The 23,204-nt window shown below is 36.2% G+C and overlaps 1 protein-coding gene across 1 annotated transcript in view; it reads right to left on the bottom strand.

The window, feature by feature from the left end:
• The window catches only part of KANSL1L (KAT8 regulatory NSL complex subunit 1 like), a 140,751-nt gene that overhangs the window by 18,279 nt on the left and 99,268 nt on the right, over positions 1-23,204 (bottom strand). The window contains exons 7-8 of the mRNA XM_023510278.1: positions 5,264-5,426; positions 1,785-1,892 (exon numbers count right to left, since the gene is read on the bottom strand). Of these exons, the coding sequence (XP_023366046.1) occupies positions 1,785-1,892; positions 5,264-5,426 (271 nt within the window). The remainder of the gene's footprint in view (positions 1-1,784; positions 1,893-5,263; positions 5,427-23,204) is intronic.

Below are 23,204 nucleotides of genomic sequence, written 5' to 3'. Positions count from 1 at the left end.
GAGTACTTCAGAAGAATCTGTTGTCATTATTTATTGACTATGCTGTCCTTTTCACGCTGATAGGAAATACCACTTTGTCATATAATGAACCCATGAGGTCTGTCGCTAGGCTTTTAATTTAGTTCCCTTGATCTGGCTTTCACCGTACCACATTTTAATGATTATAACTTTATAGTACATTTTGATATCTGACACTTATTAGTCTTTTAGAAATTTTATTGGCTACTCTTCAACATCTTCCTTCTGATAGAAACTTTAGAATAACTTTGTTCCAAAAGAATAATACCTCTATCACTCTGATTAGAATTACATTCTATTTATAAATTAATTTGAGGAAAACTGACATTCTTATGTTATAGTACTGTTTTGGACCAGGAAATTTCTCTCCTAGGAATGTCCTCTTGAACTCCCCAGTAAACTTTTGAAATGTTCTTCATGTTACGTCCTTGTTAAGTTCAATCCAAAATATTTGATATTTTCCTTGTCAGTTTGTCTGGCATAGTTTATTTCCTTATATATGCTATCTAGTTATTGCTGGTACTTATAAACACTGCTGATCTGTATAAATTTATTAAAATAAAACTCGAATTCTAACAGGTGTTCATTTGACTCGCTTTTTTGAGGTAGATGATTATTTCAACTGGAAGTAATTATCTTAGTTTGTATGACTTTTTGCTGTTAAGAGTTTAATCAAAATATGCTAATGTTTTTCTTCTAATTGCTTCTAAGTATAGATAATGCCTTTACTCTCATTCAGAGCACTAAAATTTAACTTTGTAGTTTAAATGTTTTATTTAAAATCCTTGGAATTAACTGGATTTTTTAATTTCCATTCATGATATAAAATGGGTGTACAAAAATACTCAGGACACTCATTTATTAAACAACCATAATATTAGGGTTAGGGTGCCAGCCACATGCCCCAGGGCTGGTAGGGTCAAACTTGGCCCAGGCAAAAAAAAAAAATAGCCGGGCATTGTGGCAGGTGCCTATAGTCCCCGCTGCTAGAGAGGCTGAGGCAAGAGAATCACTTGAGTCCAAAGAGTTTGAGGTTGCTGTGAGCCAGGACGTCAGAGCACTCTACCAGTGAGTGAGAGACTCTGTCTCAATTTAAAAAAAATAAGAATAAATAACAATAGTATTAGAATACTGAATAACAATATTGTTGACTTAATGGTTCTCTATTTTCTTTTCTCATTGATATGTGGTTCTTCCCTAATCCTCTAATAAACTATGTAGTCTACTTTATCAATGTATTTTCCTAAATATAAGCAAAATAGAATCTGTGCTATCATAGATTTTTGTCATGTTTCCATATGTGGTTGGGCTAGATTTTCTCAATACTTTTCCAGAAATTTCTTTGATATCTTTCCCTGTTTAAGTCTTCCCAGTGGGCCTTAGAGTTATTTTATTAACTTAAGCAATTCTATTAGAACTTTAAGTAACATTGCATGAAATATATATACTAATAGGAAGAACTGATACCCTTATTAGTCTTACCATGCAGGAATGCTGTTTCTCAATATTTGTTTATTTGTTTAATTTTTCCATTATATTTACCCAAATACTACATAATTTTTCATTCAATATGTGTTACCTTTCTTGGTAAGATTGTTCCTTTGTATTTTCTACTTGTGTGTGTGTGCATGATTTGTGGAAAGAGAATATTAAAAATTAAGGATTTACTTTTATTTTGTTAAATTTTATTTCATTTGAATGCAAAAATAATAAGTATGAAGGGTGTAAAAGGAATATAAAATACAAGAATTGTAAATGTGACATACCAGATGATGGAGATATGATACAGTCGCCTACAATTTTATTTTCAGCAAGATCTCCTTTTATTTCAGTCTTTTTAAACAATGTTTCAAAGTGAAAATGAAGAGGTACATCTGGAAAAATAAAGGAATAAGAGTACTCTCAGTGAACATCACTCTGCACAGACTTATATTAAGATTGCTCTCTTTCTATAAATAGTATATTTGCTTAGAAAAATAACCAAAATTAGCAAAATGCTCTTTCCGAGTATGTTTGGAGCAGTATTTTGGAAATTACTGATTAGGTGTACTTAGTAAATAAATAAATTAAAAAGTTAACAGACGTGGGGCAGCATCTGTGACTCAAAGGAGTAGGGCGCCCGCCCCATATGTTGGAGGTGGTGGGTTCAAACCCAGCCCCGGCCAAAAAAACCCCAGACAAACAACTCCAAGAACTTTCTAAAATAGTACATAAGATAAACAGTGATTATAAATATTAATCCATGTACAGATGAATGGAAACAAATGTACCTGAGACTTCTTTAAGAAAACCAGCCAAACCTGGCTGACTAAATCCATTCCACCTCATCCCCACAAACTTTACATTTGAAATAATGAGGTTTCCAAAAATATATAATTACTTAGATTTAATTTCTTGGTAGGAAACAGCTTCATAAGGAAAACAAGTTTCACATTCCCTTAGTTTACTAATATTACATATCACAAATCTACTTCTACAAAAAACAAAAACCTTTTGACAAACTACTCTCTTTTACCAAGCTTATAATCTATATTCTCACAACCAAAGAGAAGACAAGGAACAAAGCAGAAGTGTTTCACAGTGATACAGTGATTAAAGAGTTTTATTTTTATAATCAAGAATATAAAACAGAGTCATCTTTAAGAACATTTATTAATAGAGAACAGAGAAACCTAAGCTTTTCTCTAAGAAATATTTTAAAGAGAGTTGATAAGATTGAAAATTTTGCTACTGAAAGAAGGTAGCCACTTTTAGGAAAACTATAAGTACATTAAAACAGGATAGATCAAGGAAGAGTCTGGATTTTAAAGAAAAGATGCCTTGGTCTGGGGCTGGGGCTCACACCTATATCCTAGCACTTTGGGAGGCCAAGGCAGGAGGATCTCTTGCACTCGAGAGTTTGAGATCAGCCTAAGCAAGAGCCAAGACCCTGTCTGGTAAAAACAGAAAAATTAGCCAGGCATTGTGGCCAGTACCTATACTTCCAGCTACTAGAGAGGCTGAGGCGGCAAGAAGATCACTTGAACCCAGGAGTTTCAGGTTTCTATAAGTTAGGCTAAGGTCATGGCACTCCAGCCTGGGGCAGTAAAGTGAGACTATCTCAGAAAATAAAAAAAGATGTCTCTCTCCCTCAAATGATCTATTTAGTGGCAGGGCCATATTCAAGTGTTGAAAAACACACAAAAAGAAAGAAATTGATTAATGGATTTTGTCCCCAGGGGCAGAGGAAGGATGGATTTGAACCCTAGGACTATACTATGATTATATGAAAACTACAGATAAAGTAAATATTCTCCCTTAAAATGCTACTTACAGATTTCAGGATTCTAATGTTATCCAATGACCTAAACATATGTTTTTTCCTCCAAAGAAATATTACTTGCATTTATAAGGAAAATATCAAATTTTCTACTACTGTTCTTTGTAAACTGTGGGAGAACGTGGTGTAACAAGGCAATGTCCTTGTTCCAGTTACACACATGTCCCTTTTTTTGTACTCACACCATGACCTGTGCACTTTATATCAAAATATTTTATAGCACTTTACTGTACTTAATTAGTTTACATTTCCGTTGTCTTCAACTAGAATGCAAGTGCTTTGAGGGATTTATTTGTATTTGTGCTTCTAGCACCTATTTAGTATTTTGTATATAGTAGGTATTGAGATTTTTATTAATTGAATGGAAGAAGGAATGAATAACCTTAACCACTAGATAAATAGCAAGTTTTATTTATTAGAGGGGGCATATGGATCTTAGGTAAAAGGGCATTTAAACCAGCTTTTACAGTTATGTCATCAGATAAATATATTTGCCAATAATAAAACAGGCAGTAAAGTATGGTTAGGAGTTTGGTTGTGGAGAATGACTACTTAAGATTAAATCCTGGGTCATCATTTATTAGCTGAGTAATCCTGAATAAGTAACATCTCTAAGCTTAATTTTCTTATAGATAAATGAAGAATACAAAAGTATCTATTCTCCTGGAATTGAGAAAATTAAACAAGAAAAGTAATGTGTTTAGGATATACAGGGCCCAGTGTATGCTAAGACTAAATGTTAGTTGCATTATTGTTATATTACTATTTCTTCCTATTTTTAAGGTTTTCTCAAAGATGGAATAATATAGTTTCTATTAGAAATTTTATTTTAAGGTCAGGTGTACATGCCTGTAATACTAGCACTCGGAGGCCTTTGTGCTCAGTAGTTCAAGGCCAGCCTGAGGAAGAGATGGACGCCATCTGTACTTAAAAAAAAAAAAAAAAAAAATAGCCCACTATTATAGCAGGTGCCTGTAGTCCCAGCTTCTTGGGAGGGTGAGGCAAGAGGATCACTTGAGTACAAGAGTTTGAAATTACTGTGAGCTATGACCCCAGGTGTGTTTCTACCATCAATATTTATTTTAGTTCCAATATAAATAAGACTAAAAAGATTAAAAAGGAAAACCATCTAGAATTGGCAAATTAAAGCCATCTTAGGGTTGTGGAGATGTATATGCTCCATTTATTCAGTTATAGATTACAGATATTCTCTCCTGAGGTTCTATATGCTGACTATACTTATAGATGGACAGTTTTCTTCACTCTGGGAAAAATTCAATGCAGATTATAAATGGAGGAATATATGGCAAGGCAAACTCCATGCAAATCAGAGCATGAGAAAAAGAATGCTAAATTACTATTCCTGAGAAGCATCTCAGTGTAGCCATGTCACCAATAAAATACTCAAAATTAAACAGAGATGATGAAAAACTAGTTATTTTTCAAAGTAAAGCAAATTGGTTTAGAAGAGATTAAAGAATCAATTTAGAACATTAACTCTGCATATGACTAAATTAACTCTTCATGGGAACTATTTAGTTCTAATTTCTAGTGACAAAGTGGTAACATTGTTTTGGATTCTCAGTATTTATAAGATTAGATATCAATTTAGAAAAAATCCAGAGTTACTTAGAAATTGTTATGCAGGTTCAGCGCCTGTAGCTCAACCGGCTGGGGCGCCAGCCACATAAACCAGAACTGGCAGGTTCGAATCCAGCCCGGGCCTGCCAAACAACAGTGACAACTACAACCAAAAAGGCGTTGTGGCAGGTACCTGTGTTCCTGGCTGCTTGGGAGGCTGAGGCAAAGAGAATCACTTGGGCCCAGGAGTTTGAGGTTGCTGTGAGCTCACTACCAAGGGCGACAAAGTGAGCCTCTGTCTCAAAAAAAAAAAAAAAAATTAGAAATTGTTATGCAGAGGCTTACCTGATGGCAATGATAGAACAGAATGGAAAGAGGAATCCAACTCGGATACATGTTCCCTTAATAGCTGAGAGTCTGAATTGTGTTCATAGCTACTCCAAGTTGAAGCTGACTGTAGGCAAGGCATTTTTGTAGTATTTAAAAATGTTTCTTTTGAAGGCAAAGTCTGCAAGGAAAAAAAAGATAACTCAGAGACTTCATATTTGCTTGAAAATGGTATGAGAGATAGTCTAACAGTTATAGTAAAATATCTGGATGACCAGAATAAAGTTTGGCTAAATAACTGGCCTTAAAGGAAAAGCTTCAAAATAACATAGACTAAGTAAGAAAAGCTATTAAAGAATTGGCCATAGATCTGGTGAGATTTGATTAGCTATTTTCTGGTTTTTCAAAATGAAAAACAATCTGAAAATGATTCTTTCTCTCATTTTAGAAAACCACAGTGAAGAGAAAAGAATCCACGAATATGGCATATTTCTACATTTGTTTAAGTCATCTTTAATTTCATTCAATAAGCGTATGAAATTTTTTTCTATAAAAGTCTTACACATATTTTGTTATATTCCTAATTAAATTTAATATTTTAATTGTAAAAGGGTTTTTAAAACACAATTAACTTTTATATATTGAATGTATCCTACAACTTTGCTATTCTTATTCTAATAGATTCTTTTAGTCTTCTATTATTTAATCATATTAGCTGCAGCTAATAACAGCTGAATCTCTTTTATTCAATCCTAATACATTTCTTATTATTTAAGGGGCTATAGCCACACTGGATGGGCTCACTAGTCCAGTGAATAGACATGTTCAAAGGAGATATTCTCATTTTGTTCCCGATTATAGCAGGAATGATTTTAATTTATCAGAATGAAGAATGATGTGGATTGTTGGATTTTCTTTTTTGGTGTATCCCAAAACTTAAAAAAAAATTTTTTTTTGAGACAGAGCCTCAAGCTGTCCCCCTGAGTAGAGTGCCGTGGCATTACAGCTCATAGCAACCTCCAACTCCTGGGCTCAAGCGAGTCTCCTGCCTCCGCCTCCCAAGTAGCTGGGACCACAGGCGGCTGCCACAATGCCCGGCTATTTTTTTTGGTTGCAGGCATCATTGTTTGGCGGGCCCAGGCTGGATTCGAACCTGCCACCTTAGGTGTATATGGCTGGCACCTTAGCGACTAGAGCCACAGGCACCGAGCCTAAAAAAAAAATTAACACTGAATTTAATCATACTCTTCTTCTAAATTAACACTGAATTTAATCATACTCTACTTCTTCTTGGCTTTTCTTCTTTAATCTTTTCACATGGTAAACTGTATTAACTGGTTTTTAAATGTCAAACTAAATATTATACTCTTGATGAATCTTCCCAGGAACTTATTAAGTTTATTAACCATTTCATAGAGCTACCAAGTAGACTTGATGACTTCCTATAGCGGATGTTTGTTTTATATTTGATTCCTTCCTTGTTTCTTTAATATTAATCAATCAAATATTTTGTTATATTCCCCCCTCTGATAACTTGCACATATACATTCTATTACTTTCTTTTAGTGGTTTCCCTAGTGATTACAATGTTTATCCTTAACCTACTGGCTTCCATAGTGTAATACAAATTACTCCTTTTACAATTTTCCTGAAAACACTTGAGACATTAAAACAATTTACTCATTTATGTCGCTCTTTGTGTTATTGTTAGGCAGTTTAATTCCACATGTATTTATAACTCCACAATATATTATGATTATTGATTTAACCATCAGCATTCATGTGTACTGACTATCTATTTATCCCTTCTCATTGCTTCTTAGCTGCTTCCTTTTATTCACTACTTCTTTCCAGGGTCATATTCCTTCTCCCTTTATTATTATAGTATGGATTGGTTGTCTACAAATTCTCTCAGTTTACATTTATCTGAAACATTTGTATGATATGTTCTTTTTTTTTTTTTTTTTTTGGATATAAGGTCTTGATTTGTTGCATGGGCCAGAGACCATCTTAGCTTAGCCTCCCAAGAAGATGGGATTAGTCACCAAGCCCACTTATTTTTTATTTTTTTTAGACACAGGGTCTCATTATGTTGCTCAGGCTGCTCTTGAACTCCTGGCCTCAAGCGATCCACCAGTCTTGGCCTCCCATCGTGCTAGCATTACACCCATTGAGCCCCCATGCCCAGCTGTGTATCATTTTTTAAATGATATTTTGGTGGATGTAAATTCTGAGTTGGCCCTGTTTTTCTTGTAGTTCTTTCAACATACTTTCATTCACCTGGCCTCCATTGTTTTTCTTCAGTAGTTAATTATAGGTCTTATTGTTGTCCTCATTTAAGGAAATGTATTATTTTTCCTCTGGTTTATTTTACTGTTTTTTGTGTGTCTTCACTTTTTAGCAGGCTTACCATGAAATGCTGTCTTAGTCTGTTTGGGCTGCTACAAAAAATACTATAAACTGGATGGCTTATAAATAATTTATAAGAAATAATAAATAAGAAATTTATTTCCTTTAGTTCTGGAGGCCGAAAAGCCCTAGATCAAAGTGTTGGCAGATTTGGTGTCTGTAAAGAATCTACTCTTCATGCATAGATGGGTATCCCCTCACTGTACTCTCAGACAGCAGAAGTAGAGTGGAAGCTCTCTGGGGTCCTTTATATAACAGCACTAATTCCGTTCATGAGGGCTCACCTTTATGACCAAGTAACCTCCCACAGGCCCTACTTCCAAATACCAAACATCACATTGGGGTGTATGTTTTTACACAGGAACTTTTAGGGGGACACACTCTGTCTATAGCATTCTATCCCAGACCTCCTAAGTTCCACTAGACCTGAAGTTTCCAGAATAATCCTCTTCCCTTAATATCCTTAATAATCTTCTCTGCTCCCTTTTGGACCCACTAGAGCTACCCATTGTGATCCTGTCTCCAAAGCTATCATGGATTAGAGTCTTGAGCCTCTGGCTCTTACAAATGGTGATTCTGCTTTCACCATTTTTGCCAACTGGGGTCTTGCCTATGGCTCTCCCAGGCTGGAATGGTGCACTAGTAGCTTTGCCAGGCAAAGCCCAAGCTCCCTATGTCCCAGTGGAGACTCTGCTATGTTGATTCCACCAAAATTTGCCACTTTTGTCTTCTACAGGGCTAGCCAACACAGAGTGTGCTATACCAGAATGCCCTGAAGCCATAGCTGGAGCATAATAGTAGGAAGCAGAGACCATAATGTGTGATGCCATTGGGCAAGGTGCATGCTGAGGTCCCAGAAGCTCAGGTGGCCCCACATTTAAAATTGCTTCATTCTAGGACCTTTGTACTCTGGGCTTTTGATGGAAAGGCAACTCTAATAATCTCTAAATTGCCTTCAAGGTCATTCTTCCATTAACTTGATGTATAGCAGTGGGCTTTTCTTGGGATGTGGATCCATACTAATCTCAGGTATCAAAAGGTCCCTTGGCCACACCCTTAGTTTTCATCTAGAACAGGCTTTCTCATTCTTTTTTTTTTTTGGGGGGGGGGCCAGGGCTGGGTTGGAACCTACCACCTCCAGCATATGGGGCTGGCACCCTACCTTTTGGGCCACAGGTGCTGCCCTGGCTTTCTCATTCTTTACAATATAAATAGCCCAAGAATTTCCCAAATTTTTAGGCTCTGCTTCATTTTTGATTAATAAGTCCATCTTTAAGTAATTTCTCTCTTTTGGCACTTTGCCATAACCAGAAGGAACTAGGCGAGTCCTCCAACACTTTGCTTAAAGATTTTCTCAACCAAATATCCAATTTCATTACTTGCAAGTTCTACCTTCTAAAAAAGACTAGAACATGAGCACAACTTAGCTGAGCTCTTTGCCACTTTATAACAAGGATTACTTTTCCTCCAGATTTTAGTAGGATATTCCTCATTTCCATTTGCAATTTCATGAGAATAGCCTTAAGTATCTACCAGTGCTCTGTTCAGGATTATTTAGGTATTCTCTAGGAAGACTGAGGCTTGTCTTTCTGAATCCTCACAAGAATCACAATGGACCTTTGAAGGTCCAGTCACAGCAATGTAGATGTTTTCCACATGGACACTAAAACACTCCCAGCCTCTGTCTTCTACCCAGTTCCAAAGCCACTTCCATATTTTCTGGTATTTTTTACAGCAGCACTCTCATTTCTTAAACCAAAATTTATAGTAAGGTTTTCCAGAGAAGACAAAGAGACAAGAGAGAAGGGAGGGAGGGAGATGGGAGATTTATTATAGGAATTAGCTCAAGAAATTCTGGGAGTCAGTAAGTCCCATGATCTGCCATCTGCAGGAAAATTGGTGGTACAACTCAGTTGAAATCTGAAGGCCTGAAAACCAGAGGCGCCAATAATAGTCTGAGTCCAAAGGTCTAAGAACAAGGGCCAATAATGTTAAGTCGCAGGCAAAATCCAAAGTCTTGAAAACATCCAAAGAGTTGAAAACAAAGAATGGCAGTGTCCAAGTACAGGAGAAGATGGATGTCCCAGCTAAAGTAGACAGCAAATTCATCCTTCCTCTACCTTTTTTTTTTTTTTTTTTGAGACAGAGCCTCAAGCTGTCCCCCTGGGTAGAGTGCCATGGCATAGCTCACAGCAACCTCCAACTCCTGGGGTCAAGCGAGTCTCCTGCCTCCACCTCCCAAGTTACTGGGACTACAGGTGCCCGCCACAACGCCTGTCTATTTTTTTTTGGTTGCATCCATCATCGTTTGATGGGCCTGGGCTTCGAACCCGCCACCTTAGGTGTATGTGTCTGGTGCCTTAGCTTCCTCTACTTTTTTATTCTAACAACTCAAATGCCAATTTATTCTTTAAACACCACCACAGAAAAATGCAGAAATAATGTTTTCTCAGCTATCTGAACATCTTAGTCCAGCCAATTTGACATACAAAATTAACTATCACATATGCTTTGATGTAATTTCTGTCATTGCTCTCATTGAGGTTCATAGAACTTCTTGAATCTAGGTTGATGTTCTTTATTAGCTTTGGGAATTCTATTTTATTTCTTTTTTTTTTTTTTTTTTGACAGAGTCTCATTATGTCGCCCTGGGTAGAGTGCTATGGCGTTACAGCTCAGAGCAACCTCAACTCTTGGGCTTAAATGATTGTCTTGCTTCAGCCTTCCAAGTAGCTAGGACTACAGGCACCCACTACAACACCTGGCTATTTTTTTGTTGTAATTGTCATTGTTGTTTGGCAGGCCAGGGTTGGGTTCGAATCCGCCAGTTCCGGTGTATATGGCTGGCACCCTAGCTGTTGAGCTGTAGGCTCCGAGCCCAGAGTATGTTTTTAATCACAGTAAAATTAAGTTAAAGATCATTAATAGAGAGATATTTGGAAAATCCCTCCAAATTTGGAAATTAGATATAATTCTAAACAAGCCAGGGTCAAAGAAATAAGATAAAAAATTAGAAAATATTTTGAACTGAAAACACATGTGAGTTGGTGAAGTCGTGGTCAAAAGGAATATTTCAGCTTTATATGCTTACATTAGCAAAAAAGAATGATTAAATATCAATTTTATGCATTATCACCATAACCTAGAAAAATAAAGGCAATTAAACCCAAAGTAAGCACCACTTATGTATGTTACCACTATACATTTAGTTGAATGGTTAAAATTAAAAAGACTGATAATATTGTTTTATAGTAGGATAGGGAACAGTTGGAACTCTCATATACTACTGGTGGTAATGTAAAATGATACCATCCAAAGACAATGACACAAAAAGTTTTACAAAAATATTTATAGCAGCTTTAATCATAATAGCCCCAACTAACAACTCAAATGTCCAATAGCAGATGACTAGGTAAACAAATTGTGATATGGTCACAAGATGAAATAACTGTCATTTTGTATTTTCTTTTAATCCTCATTGTCCTACTATTCTCTTTCACCCCTCCCCGACTGGCAGCCATTCTAATGTGTTTGATCTGGATACTTTTATTTAAATGTAGTATTATTTTAGAACATGTTGTGATTTTAATGTTTAAGTATACATAAATGGTATTGTTTTGGAGATCTCATTCTGGGTCCATCTGTTTATACTCGAGCCAGTTTCCATATACGGCATTAATGTAAGTCAGCATCTGGTAGTCCTATCACCAATCTACCCTTCCCCCTTTTTTAAAAGTACACTTAGTGTCTATTCATAGACTTTTATTAATCAATATTTATTTTTGAATAAATTATTAAGTTTCAAGAAAAATCCAGTTAAAATTTTGACTGGAATTATCTTATAGGAAACCGAATATCTCTTACTTACTGAGACTTTATTTCATATCATATAATGAAACTTTAAATTTGTTTCTATAGCAATCTTATATATTTTTGGAATATTCTTAGAAAACTGACAATCTGCTTTTGGGAATGTATTTTTTTTTTAATTATATTTCTAGTTGGTTATTATGTGGAAAAATGATTTTAGTTCTAATAACTGATTGTCTGCTTTTTTTAATGAAAGTATTTCATCTGAAAACACTGCCAGTTTTATTTTATCCCTAGGTTCAAAATAGTTTTCCTTTAGGAGACATTACTTCATTTGAGAATTTCAATGGCAATTTCATTCTTCTCCATTATAGGTTATGCATTGCTTTTGTTACCTTTGTTTTCCCTTCAGATGCTTTAAGATCTTATGTTCTAGGAAATTTCATGAAAATCTGTTCAGGTGTGGGCTATTTATTTAATTCCTCATGCTTAATAGTTTGTGGTCTTTCCAAACTGAAGACACTTTATCTTCTTTTTAGCTGTGGGAAATACTCATGTTTGATTTTTCTCTGTATTCTGGGAAATTTCTTTGACTTTATAGTAATTTTATTTTTAATTTCTAAAGGCTGTTTGGGAAGTTATTTTTTCTTCTTAAAATTATCTATTTCCATGAAGATCAACTATATTCTCTTGCCTTTCTCTTCCTTGCTGCTATTTTTTTGTTCCTCATAGTTTAAGCATGCAGATATACTGGAATGCTTAACTCTATCTGGACATCTGTGTGGTTTGTTCCCTCTTCACTTATCAACTCTCCAATCAAATGTCAGTTATTCCAGAAAGACCTCCTGACTATCTTACCTAAAATAAATTCCCCATTTCCCCAGAACTCTCTATCTCCTTACTTTAGTTCTATTTTTTTTTCCAAAGCACAGCATTAGTTAACATTTATAGTGTTTCTCCCTCCCCACTGAATACAACTCCATGAAGGCAAGAATGCTTTCTGTAATGTTTATCATGGTATCCCCAATGTTTGGGCATTGCGTGGCACATGGTAGGTACTTTGTATTTCTTAACTAGAATATAAAAGGAAGAAAGGAAGAAAACAAAGAAGTGAAAACATAATAAGAAGAATATTCTAAAAGGTTTATACGTCTTTGCTATTATATAAGGTATATTTCCCCAATAGCTCTTCCTGGTTGCAGACTGCAAATTTAGCATATATAGGTTTTGCATACATGGATGGGACTTGTTAACTGACAGGCTTAACTTAATGAAATCTGCATCCCTCAAGTCTTGTTCATGTTAAGCAGATTCTAACTAACCCTGTACTGAGGCCATGTGAAAGGAAGGTAGGGGAGCATGCTAAGAACTGTAGCCATTTAAATGCAATGCATATAATGCTTTTATTAGGTAACTTCATGTTTACTTAAAAGCCTGAAGGAAATATAATGGTATAATTTCTTTTGTTATGGGTAAAATACCATTTGGATTATAACAGCTTGTGTAGTCCTAAATTTCTCCTGTAAGTAATGCTGATCAATAAAAGATTCCATAGTAGAAACAAAACAGCAAGAAAATAACACAAGAGAATTATTTAATGATTCAAAATGAGGAAAAAATTCTGAACTCCAACTCAAAATCTAGAAGTCATAGTAAAATGACTGATAAATTCAACCATGTGAAAATAAGAAAAAATGTTTTTCATGGGAAAAAAACATTAAGCAAAGTCAAAACACAAAATGAACTGGGGAAGAAAAGCAAGTCATAATGAAGGGCTAATTTCCTTCAAAATGTATGTATATATTATAAAAATATGATTTTCTTGACCAGGCACGGTAGCTCACACCATAATCCTAGCACTCTGGGAAGCCGAGGGAGAAAGATCCCCTAAGCTCAGGAATGTAAGACAAGCCTGAGCAAGAGTAAGACCTGTCTCTAGTAAAAATAAAAAAATTAGCTGGATGTTGTGGTGCCAGGTGTTATGGCAGCACCTGTAGTCCCAGGAACATGGGAGGCTAAGGCAAGAAGATTGCTTCAACCCAAGAGTCTGAGGTTTCTGTAAACTAGCCTGATACAAGGGTACTCTAGCCGGGGCAACAGAGTGAGACTCTGTCTCCTATATATATATATGTGTGTGTGTGTGTGTGTGTGTGTGTGTGTGTATAATTTCCTCAATATATGAAGAACTCCTATAAATCAATAAGAAACATAACAAATTAACAGAAAAATGGACAAAGGATATGTCAGTTCACAGAAAGACAATAAAAGTGGCTCTTAAACATATGCAAAGATGGGCAATCCAAAGATGTGGAGAAATAATTACTCTTATGTATTGCTGGCAAGAGTGTAATTTGATTCAATTCCACACTGAGGGAAATTTGCAATAAAAATTATAAATGTACATACTCTGTCTCACCAATTCAACTTCTGGGACTCTTCCAATAGATACATATTCACAAACGTGTTACCTAAATTTTCTCAACATAGTAAAGGGCACGTAGGAAAAATCCACAGTTTACATCACAGTCAACAGTGAGAGACTGAAAACTTCTCTCGGAAGATCGGGATGTCCTTATCTTCTTTACCTTCACTAGTGATACCCAACATTGTCCTGGAAGTTCTAGTTGGAGCAATTAGGCAAGAAAAAAATTAAATGGCATCCAAATTAGAAAGAAATAAAACTCCCTATTTGTAAACAACATGCTCTGAGATAACAGAAAATCCCAAAGAACCTGAAAAAAGCTAGTATAGCTATTAAATGAATTCAGAAAAATTGTAGGGTGTAAGATTAATGCACAAAAATAAATTGTGTTTCTATACATAAGCAATAAACAATCTGAAAAGAAAATTATGAAAACAATTGCATTTACAACTGTCCTTTTTCAAACTTAAGGACATAACATTGCCCTTTTTTCTCCATGGTCATTTATGGAAAGATTTATTTTTAGCAGAACACACTGCTACTCTGCATAATTTGGGTTTTATTTTTAAAGAAGGCGGCAGGCTAAGTGTGGTGGGTCATGCTATAATCCTAACATTCTGGGTGGCTGAGGAGGGAGAATCCCTTGAGCTCAGGAATTTGAAACCAGCCTGAGCAAAGTGAGATTCCCATCTCTATTAAAAACAGAAAAATTAGCCAGGCATGCTGGCATATGCCTATAGTCCCAGCCTCAAGAGGCTGAGACAGGAGTTTGAGGTTGGTGTGAGCTGAGCGAAGGCCATGGCCGTCTAGCTTGGGTGACAGGGGGAGAGAGAAAGAAGACAGGAGAAAGGTGGGAGAGAGGGAGGGAAGAAGGGAGGAAAACTTATTGCACAGGCAAGGAGCTGGGAGGTAAATAAATAAATAAATAAAACCCTCACTAAAAACTAGATTGAGCAATAAGGTTGAAAAATCACTACCTCTAAGATTTATCAACAATAGTGAGGATATAACTGGCAGAGCACAATACCATCACAGCATGATACCAAAAGTTAAAAGATTTTCTGTAAAAGAGTAGAATACTATTAAAAGATTTGTATATCTATTTTTTTTCCTGAAGATAATCTATTGTTGAAAAGCCGAACTACAATTCACATGGTTACTGACTGTTATGTGGTAGATAATTAAAATATTTTGTCCTTTGTAAGGATTCAACTTTGGCCATGAAAAGAAGATTAAGAAGTCTTCGAGAAAACTGGTTACGTATCTACATTCTTTATATATGTAGCCTTTCTAGTGGGAAAACCCTACGAAGCAGCCCAGGAATAATAAGAATGGGTATAGTGGCTACAAAAGACACCATTACTAAAATAATTAATTAAAATGTTTCATTGTTTAGAAAAGTCTTACATAGTTAAAAAACATGAACTGTATTTTGAGGCATTTCTCCAAAAAATTTATAAAAGTGAACAAAGCTACTAAAATATTTAACATTTTAACATACATTATTTTGGATATTACTAAGAAGTTTGCAAACTAGTACTGGCTCAATTTCCCTGAGATTTTCAAGAAACTAAAGATATATAAGATATATTATTCCCATTTGTTAAGCACCTCCCAAATTATACATGCAAGTGATCTATAAATAATAAAGCAACATATTCATTTATCTATTTACATATTACCTTCTAGGAAATACGGACAGTGAATTAGTCATTAAATTATGTCAACACATAACTTCTGGAAATTGCCTTACAGGGATAGAAAACGTAAAGACATTCCTTTCTGGAAGTTTTCGCCCTTTCTAGGAAAAATCATGACTGTTTACCCCCCACATCACTTAACATAAAATTGGAAAATCTATATAAAAGGAAAGCATCTTACTAAACCCAGAGTCTTCTCCACTTGAAAGATGTGTTTATTCTCTAGAGTGTACTGTTCTCTAATAAACTTTGATCTTTTGCATTAAAAAAAAAACATGTCAACACTGATATAATGACACCTTAATATGGGAGTGGCAAATAACAGACCACGTTTGCTACCAGTCTCTACCTCACTTGTGGTAAGCATTCTAACTAATCAAAGCACTCCCTTCCCCAAGCCCAGTCAAAATATTTTTCAAACAGAGCCTTAGACAGCCAATAGCCACTATCAATCAATTGAAATAAGCAAGAGAGATTGAGAATATTTGCCATTCTTTCCTTGGTGCCTTACAAGAATTAATAAACCACAGTGAAGAACAGACCATAGAAAAAACACATACACATGTAACTGAGGAGCACTTAAGTTCAAAACATGTAATTTAGGGTTTGTTTGTGCTCTGAAGAGATATAAATTGTTTCACTCATTCACCTCACAATGGAGTTTATAGAATTATGAATGAGAGGACATTAAGTTGAGAGCCAGATTTGGCTCATATTCCACTTCATCTTAATCTATGATATGAGTTACTATTAAGACTGGGACATTTTATGAAGTAATAAACTCAGCAATACCATAATTTGCTTCGACTCTTCCTCTTCCTCTTTGAAAACTTTTCTTTAACCACATCAAATGAGTTAAGAAGTATAGTTCTTTCTTCTCCAAAATGTTTTTACATCTGTCTTTTTAATTCCACTATTTTTACTCCAGGTCTTTATAACCTTACATCTAATTTATTAAAATAAGTCTTTTAACTGATTTGCTTCTATGATCTTTTCCCACTCAAACTGTCCTGTTCAAAGGCAGCAAGTTAATCGTTCAAAAATAATACTTTTATCACTTCACTCTTCCCCACCAAAATCATCACTGATTCCTCCATATTGTCCTATCACTAAATCATTACCACCACCATTAACATCTGATGAGGACTTTTATGCACTTATATGCCAGGCATGGGGCTAAGTAACTTCCAAATGCTATTTAATATAAACACAACTCTCAGGGGTCTTAATACTTCTTACTAATAAGGGTCATCCCATATGTATGCTCCTTTACTGCAACTTTCTTCTAAAGGTAGAATCTGTTTTCCCATCTCATTGAATGTGGGCCTGCCAAGTCATTTGCATTCTCCTATAAAATGCAGCAGAAATGATGTTTGAGATCTGGGGCCGAGGCTTCAAGGGGCTTGTAACTTCCTCCTTGTCACCTTGGAGCACTGTCCTGAGATGCTCTGGAAGGAAGCCAGCCATTCTAGCTCATGGAGATAAAAGGCTACAAGGAGAACTAAGTTGCCCTAGCCAACAGGCAGATGAGCGAGGCCAGCTTCTTCTGACACAGCTGAATGTAGCCATGTGAAGGTAACCCTATTTTTATGCATAAGGAAAACAAGGCAGTGAGTATACTGCACAATACTGCAAACTATTATTGAGAGGTAGAACTGAGATTTCAATCCAGTGTGTCTTCCAGAATCCATGCATAAAACCACTAAACTGTCTGCCTCCCTATTAGAAATGACTCATAGATTCCTTATAATTTAGTACCTTCCACATTTATCTATAAATATATAAAGCATATTTTCTCATAGGAATAATGTTACACATACTATAAATGTTTCTCTCCAACTTAACCCGTAAAGGTCTTCAAGGTAACAGAATTGTTGCAGCAAGGTAAGGAAACCCTCAACTAAGATACTTTCCACTGTCCATAGCAGATGCTCCAGTAGGTGCAAATGAAGTAAGTGTGGCATGCAAGAGGAGGAGCTGACTTCCCAGTAGGATAAGAATACTACTTACTTGACCCTTCAGTCACCTCCTTTTCCTCATTTAATCAAATGCCTCCTAAACTACGGAATTAACATGTTTTCTCCTTCAGTATCATTACTTGTAACCTCAATTGGAGTTTTTCTTCTCAATTCTTTTTTTGTTTTGTTTTTTTAGAGACAGAGTCTCACTTTATTGCCCTCTGTAGAGTGCTTTGGTGTCACAGCTCACAGCAACCTCCAACTCCTGGGCTTAGGCAATTCTCTTGCCTCAGCCTCCCAAGTAGCTGGGACTACAGATGCCTGCCACAACGCCCAGCTATTTTTTTGTTGCAGTTTGCCTGGGGCTGGGTTTGAACCCACCACCCTCGGTATATGGGGCCAGCACCCTAGCAGCTGAGCTACAGGTGCCGCCCTCTTCTCAATTCTTTTATTATTTTGTTGAACAAGTATCCTGTATTCTCTTTAGCAAAGTCTATAAACTTAATCATTTCACGTTTTAAAAAGGAAATGAAAACCTTAAACCAAAATTTTATTATATATTATACCTATTTATTATATGCTTCTACATATATATAGCTCATCTCTTAATTTCTTCACATTTTTTTCCTCAAATAATCACTTTTTTTTTTAAATTTTTGAGACAAAGTCTCACTCTGTTGCTCCAGGCTAGAGTGCCATGGTGCCATAGTTCACAATAACCTCAAACTCCTCGGCTCAAGTGATCCTCTCTCATCAGCCTCTCTGGTGATTAGCCATGCCTGGCTAATTTTCTTTTTTCTATTTTTATTAGAGACAGGGTCTCACTCTTGCTCAGGCTAGTTGTAAACTCCAATTTAAGCAATCTACCCACCTCAGTCTCCCAGAGTGCTAGGATTACAGGTATGAGCTACTGTGACCGGCCAATTTTACTTCAAATGTTATAATTACAATAGTTGTTTTCATAAGTATATAATAAATGGCTTATGGGTTACCTGCTAAAATTTACAAATAATGAAAAAAATCCTGTTCAAAATAGTTTCCCACACAACCTTCCATAATCCTAATGTGACTATTTTATATTTAATTCACTACTTTTGCAAGACCAGCTTCTCAAAATGCAAATAACCTTCTGAGTAATAGTATCACTTGTAAATGAGATTAGCAGGTTATGTAGGTCAGTTATATTTGTGTAAAAGAGGAAAATAAAAAAATAAGTTGGGGAACTTTAAGAATACCATGGGTAAACAGGAAGCTTACATAAGAATACTAGGTATCAGAGGGTCAGGAAACACCATGAGGGGTATGATAAAAGATAAGTAAGGTCCTGTAAATACAGTTTTACTTATTTAAAAATTCCGAGGTCATGGAGCTGATGCTTACAGCCATTTACAACTTATGCTCTGGACTCTAAGTATTAATAAGGATGAAGTAATCACCACCCTCACACCCACCGGTAGGAAGGAAGATAGTTTGGGACCATGATTAAATAATACTTTGGGCCTTTCCCACCATCAACCATCCATCTCTATGTCTATCTATTTCCTATAAAATAACTTCTGATCTAATTGAATGAATATATTTACTAACTTATTCTTTTTTTTTTTTTTTTTTTTGAGACAGAGCCTCAAGCTGTCCCCCTGGGTAGAGTGCCGTGGCATTACAGCTCACAGCAACCTCCAACTCTGGGCTCAAGTGAGTCTCTTGCCTCCACCTCCCAAGTAGCTGGGACCACAGGCGCCCGCCACAACGCCCGGCTATTTTTTGGTTGCAGCCGTCATTGTTGTTTGGCGGGTCCGGGCTGGGGATTCGAACCCGCCACCTTAGGTGTACGTGGCTGGCGCCTTAGCCAGTTGAGCTATAGGCGCCGAGCCTATTAACTTATTCTTGCTGAAACATGTATGTTCGTTGACTAAAGTTTTATAATAAAATAGGCCCATTACCCTAATTCAAAATAAAATTACTGTTACTATTAGTGTCTGTTTAAACTGTTTATATATCTAATCACTCACAATCTGTACAGAAAACTACATAGGGAATTCTAACCTTGAATGCAAGAAGCCTTTGTTGTCCTTTCCAACTGGGATAAAAACTTTCCTTGCTAGGAGTTAGTATGGCTTTTCATTTACCTAAGGCTAAGATGCCAACAATGTAGGGTCTAATGTTACATAGTAATTGGGTATACAGAGTATTAAGAAGAAATCTATAGTTAGAATAACATTTAACTTAATTACAAATAAAACTTTAAAGAATGCTATTAGCCACATTTACATTTTAACATTTATACCAAGATATTATTCTGATGAACATTTTCACATCTTTCTGTGCCTGAGAATACATTTTCTAGATCTAAATATATGTCTATAGTCTAGTTAGATTAACATTATCTCCAAAGATTTTAAAGATTCTCTAAGAGTCAATTATAGTCTCCCAGTAATGAGTAAGTAGGCTTAGACAGAAAATGATTCATGTAAAAGAGTAAGAGAGCACATTTTAAACAGTCTTAGAAACTTAGAAATGCATATATATATATTTTTTAGAATCTCACTTTGTCACCCTCAGTAGAGTGCTGGGGCGTCATAGCTCATAGTAACCTGAAACTTTTGGGCTCATGTGATTCTCTTGCCTCAGCCTCCCTAGTAGCTGGGACTACAGGTGCCTGCCACAACGCCCAGCTATTTTTTTGTTTGTTTAGCAGGCCCAAGCTAGGTTTGAACCCACCAGCCCTGAAGCATATGGTTGGTGCCCTAACAACTGAGCTATGGGTGCTCACCAAAACTATGTAGAGTTTTAACAATTGTTGATATGAGCTAACATTCATAGAAATAAATAGTCTGAAACAACTCATAAAATACTTAAATCAGATGTTTAACTCATGCTTGTGAAAGAAGTTGTGTTAAGACTCAGTATTGACATGAGAAAACTACCAAATTTGTATTTACATTCATTTACATAGGGCTAAATATGTTCATCTTTTCCTTTCACTTTGTGCTTCAGCTTCCCCCAAGAAAGGTGGTATGAATGTTAAGTAAGAAACACATGTAAAGCATTTAGAAGTAAAAATAGTACCTGGAACATAAGAATTGTTTCATCAATATTAGCTATCATTATTATTTGACATTCTCAAAGATTAGTGTTTTTACTATACTAATTTATATTTTTAAAGTCCTGTCTAACAAAGTACCATAACCTCTGAAAATCATTATTTTAAATAATTATTCCAATTTTTATACCTTTATTTTTTTTCATCTTATTGCTCTGGCAGAACAATGAGTGTGACAGTTGCCTACAAAAATGTGGATGGAGGATAGAAAGAGTACATAATGAACTTGTAGAGGTAGCTAAGATTTCTAGGCAGAACGCACAAAATATGAAATGGTCTCGTTTAATTGCCTATGACAAAGAATGGAGAAAGTAGGATAAGCTTAAAAAGAAGCTGTTAACATTTTCAAGCAGAATTTAGAGGAAATAGGTGTGATGGCTCATGTCTGTAATCCTAGCACTCTAGGAAGCATAAGCAAGAGGATCCCGGAAGCTCAGTAGTTTGAGACTAGCCTAAGCAAAAGCAAGACCCTATCAGTACCAAAAATAGAAAAATTAGCCAGGCATCATGGTAGGCACTTGTAGTTCCAGCTGCTTGGGAGGCCTAGGAAAAGGATAACTTAAACCCAAGAGTTTGAGTTTGCTGTGAGCTAGGCCAATGCCATGGCACTCTAGCCTGGGCAACAGAGTGACACTTTGTCTCCAAAAACAAAAAGAATTTAGAGGAAGTGGAGCCAAGACTTTCTGGGTTTAAAAAGAAGATTGTTTGCCATTTCCAGTTATTATGCACAGCAAAAGGTTCTCATTGTTAAGAACTAACATCAGTACAAAGATCAAATCCAAGGAATTACCAATAAAACTGTGGCCTTACACTTGAGGATAGGAGTTTATGACCAGCCTAGATAATATAGCAAGATTCCATCTCTAAAAAAAAGTTAAAAATTAACCAGACATGGTATGACATACTTCTAGTAGTTACAGCTACATGGGAATTAAGAAAGGAGAATCACTTGAGCCTAAGAGTTTGAGGTTACAGTGAGCTATATTCATTTCCTTGCACTCCAACCTAGGTAATAGGGCAAGACCCCATCTTAGAAAAAGAAAATGAAAAACCCAAACCTGTGGTTATAGTGTGAAGATCTCAAGGATAAGAGGGTTCAAACACAAGATAGCTTCTAAGAATCTTAAAGGCATGCCTCAATAATCTCTGCTAGAAAAAAGGGCTTCTAAGTATCTCAAGGGTATTATCTCACAGCAGCTTCACACAAAGCCCAAGATGGCAAATGGTCTGTATTGTAGCGATATTCAGGAATGACTCTTGTCCAATAAAGTTATTTTAATGTGATACATGAAAAGCTTACAAAAATTAAAAAAAAATTAACTTTGAGTATGGCGGAGACATGGCCTTTTAAGATGAAAAGGCCTTTGGGCCCTCAGCCTTCTACAGGGAAGAAGAAGGCTGGGAAAATACATAATGCAAAACAGCTCCCTTTTATAAAATAAAGGATGGTGATTCAGAGAATGCAGCCAAGAGTCTAGAGAGCAGAGCTAAAAGCTACAAAGAACTACTTCCAGGCCAGGGGTGATGGCTCACATGAGTAATCCTAGCACTCTGGGAGGCCGATGTGGGTAGATTGGCTGAGTTCAGGAGTTCAAGACCAGCGTGAGCCAGAGCAAGAGCTTGTCTCTAAAAATAGCTAGGCATCATGGTGGGCCAGCTACTTAGGAGGCCGTCAAGATACTGCTGTGAGCTGTGACACCACAGCACGCTACAGAGAGCAACAGTGAGACTCTGTCTCAAAAAAAAGAAAAAGAACCACTTTTAGAGGTATAGATCTCAACTTCAAACCTGCAACATATGGCTAGTTGTATTTAAAACCTACTCTATGCCTTCTACTTAGCATTGTCTGAGAAATATCTATTCTGATGATCCCTATCTCACTATTGTATGTTGGGTATAAGTAGAACAAATAACTAATAACTTTAGTTCACAAGTCTTTTGATCCAGAAGAACTATACCTGAGGAGCTACGCCCAAAGAACTCAAACATTGGAAGCCACCCATAAAAAGCCTTAGTTTAGGTACTGGAACATGATTTTAGATGAGATCCAAGACTTCATGCCTGAGCCTAATGTCATAATGGGATGAAACAGTTGAGGTCTTAGAAGGAAGGGGTTAAGTGATTTTTCCATATGAGAGAGATGTCAGTAACTGAGAATCAGAGGGTAGACATTCTCCCAGTAGTACTGCCTTTCTATAGTCTCTCATATTAAATCCTACACTGAGTCACTTTAACAAATTTAATAGAAAAACATTTTGCAAGTTCTAGGACTAAGTCTCAGAAAGAACTGCCAGCTCCTATATTTGTATTTTAAGGAGCCTGGTAAGAAGCCTGACTACCAGCTGAAGAAACCATGTGGAAAGACCATATGGAAAAGCCCTGAGACTACGTGGAAAAGGAAGGAAGCCCAGCTATTCTCCTCCATTCACACTTCTGGACCAGTAGGCCCAGTCACCACCGTGCTACAACGCTATGAGAGACCCTAGGGAAGACTGGAAGAGTAATTGATCAGGTAATGCTCAGAAACAGAAAAGATAATAGTACATGATTTTTTTTTTTT

The sequence above is a fragment of the Otolemur garnettii genome, unplaced genomic scaffold, assembly GCF_000181295.1.
Source record: "Otolemur garnettii isolate 467f Iridium unplaced genomic scaffold, OtoGar3 scaffold00013, whole genome shotgun sequence".
Taxonomy (NCBI): Eukaryota; Metazoa; Chordata; class Mammalia; order Primates; family Galagidae; genus Otolemur; species Otolemur garnettii.
Note: the sequence above shows the minus strand (reverse complement) of the source record. Positions and strands in the feature narration are given on the sequence as shown.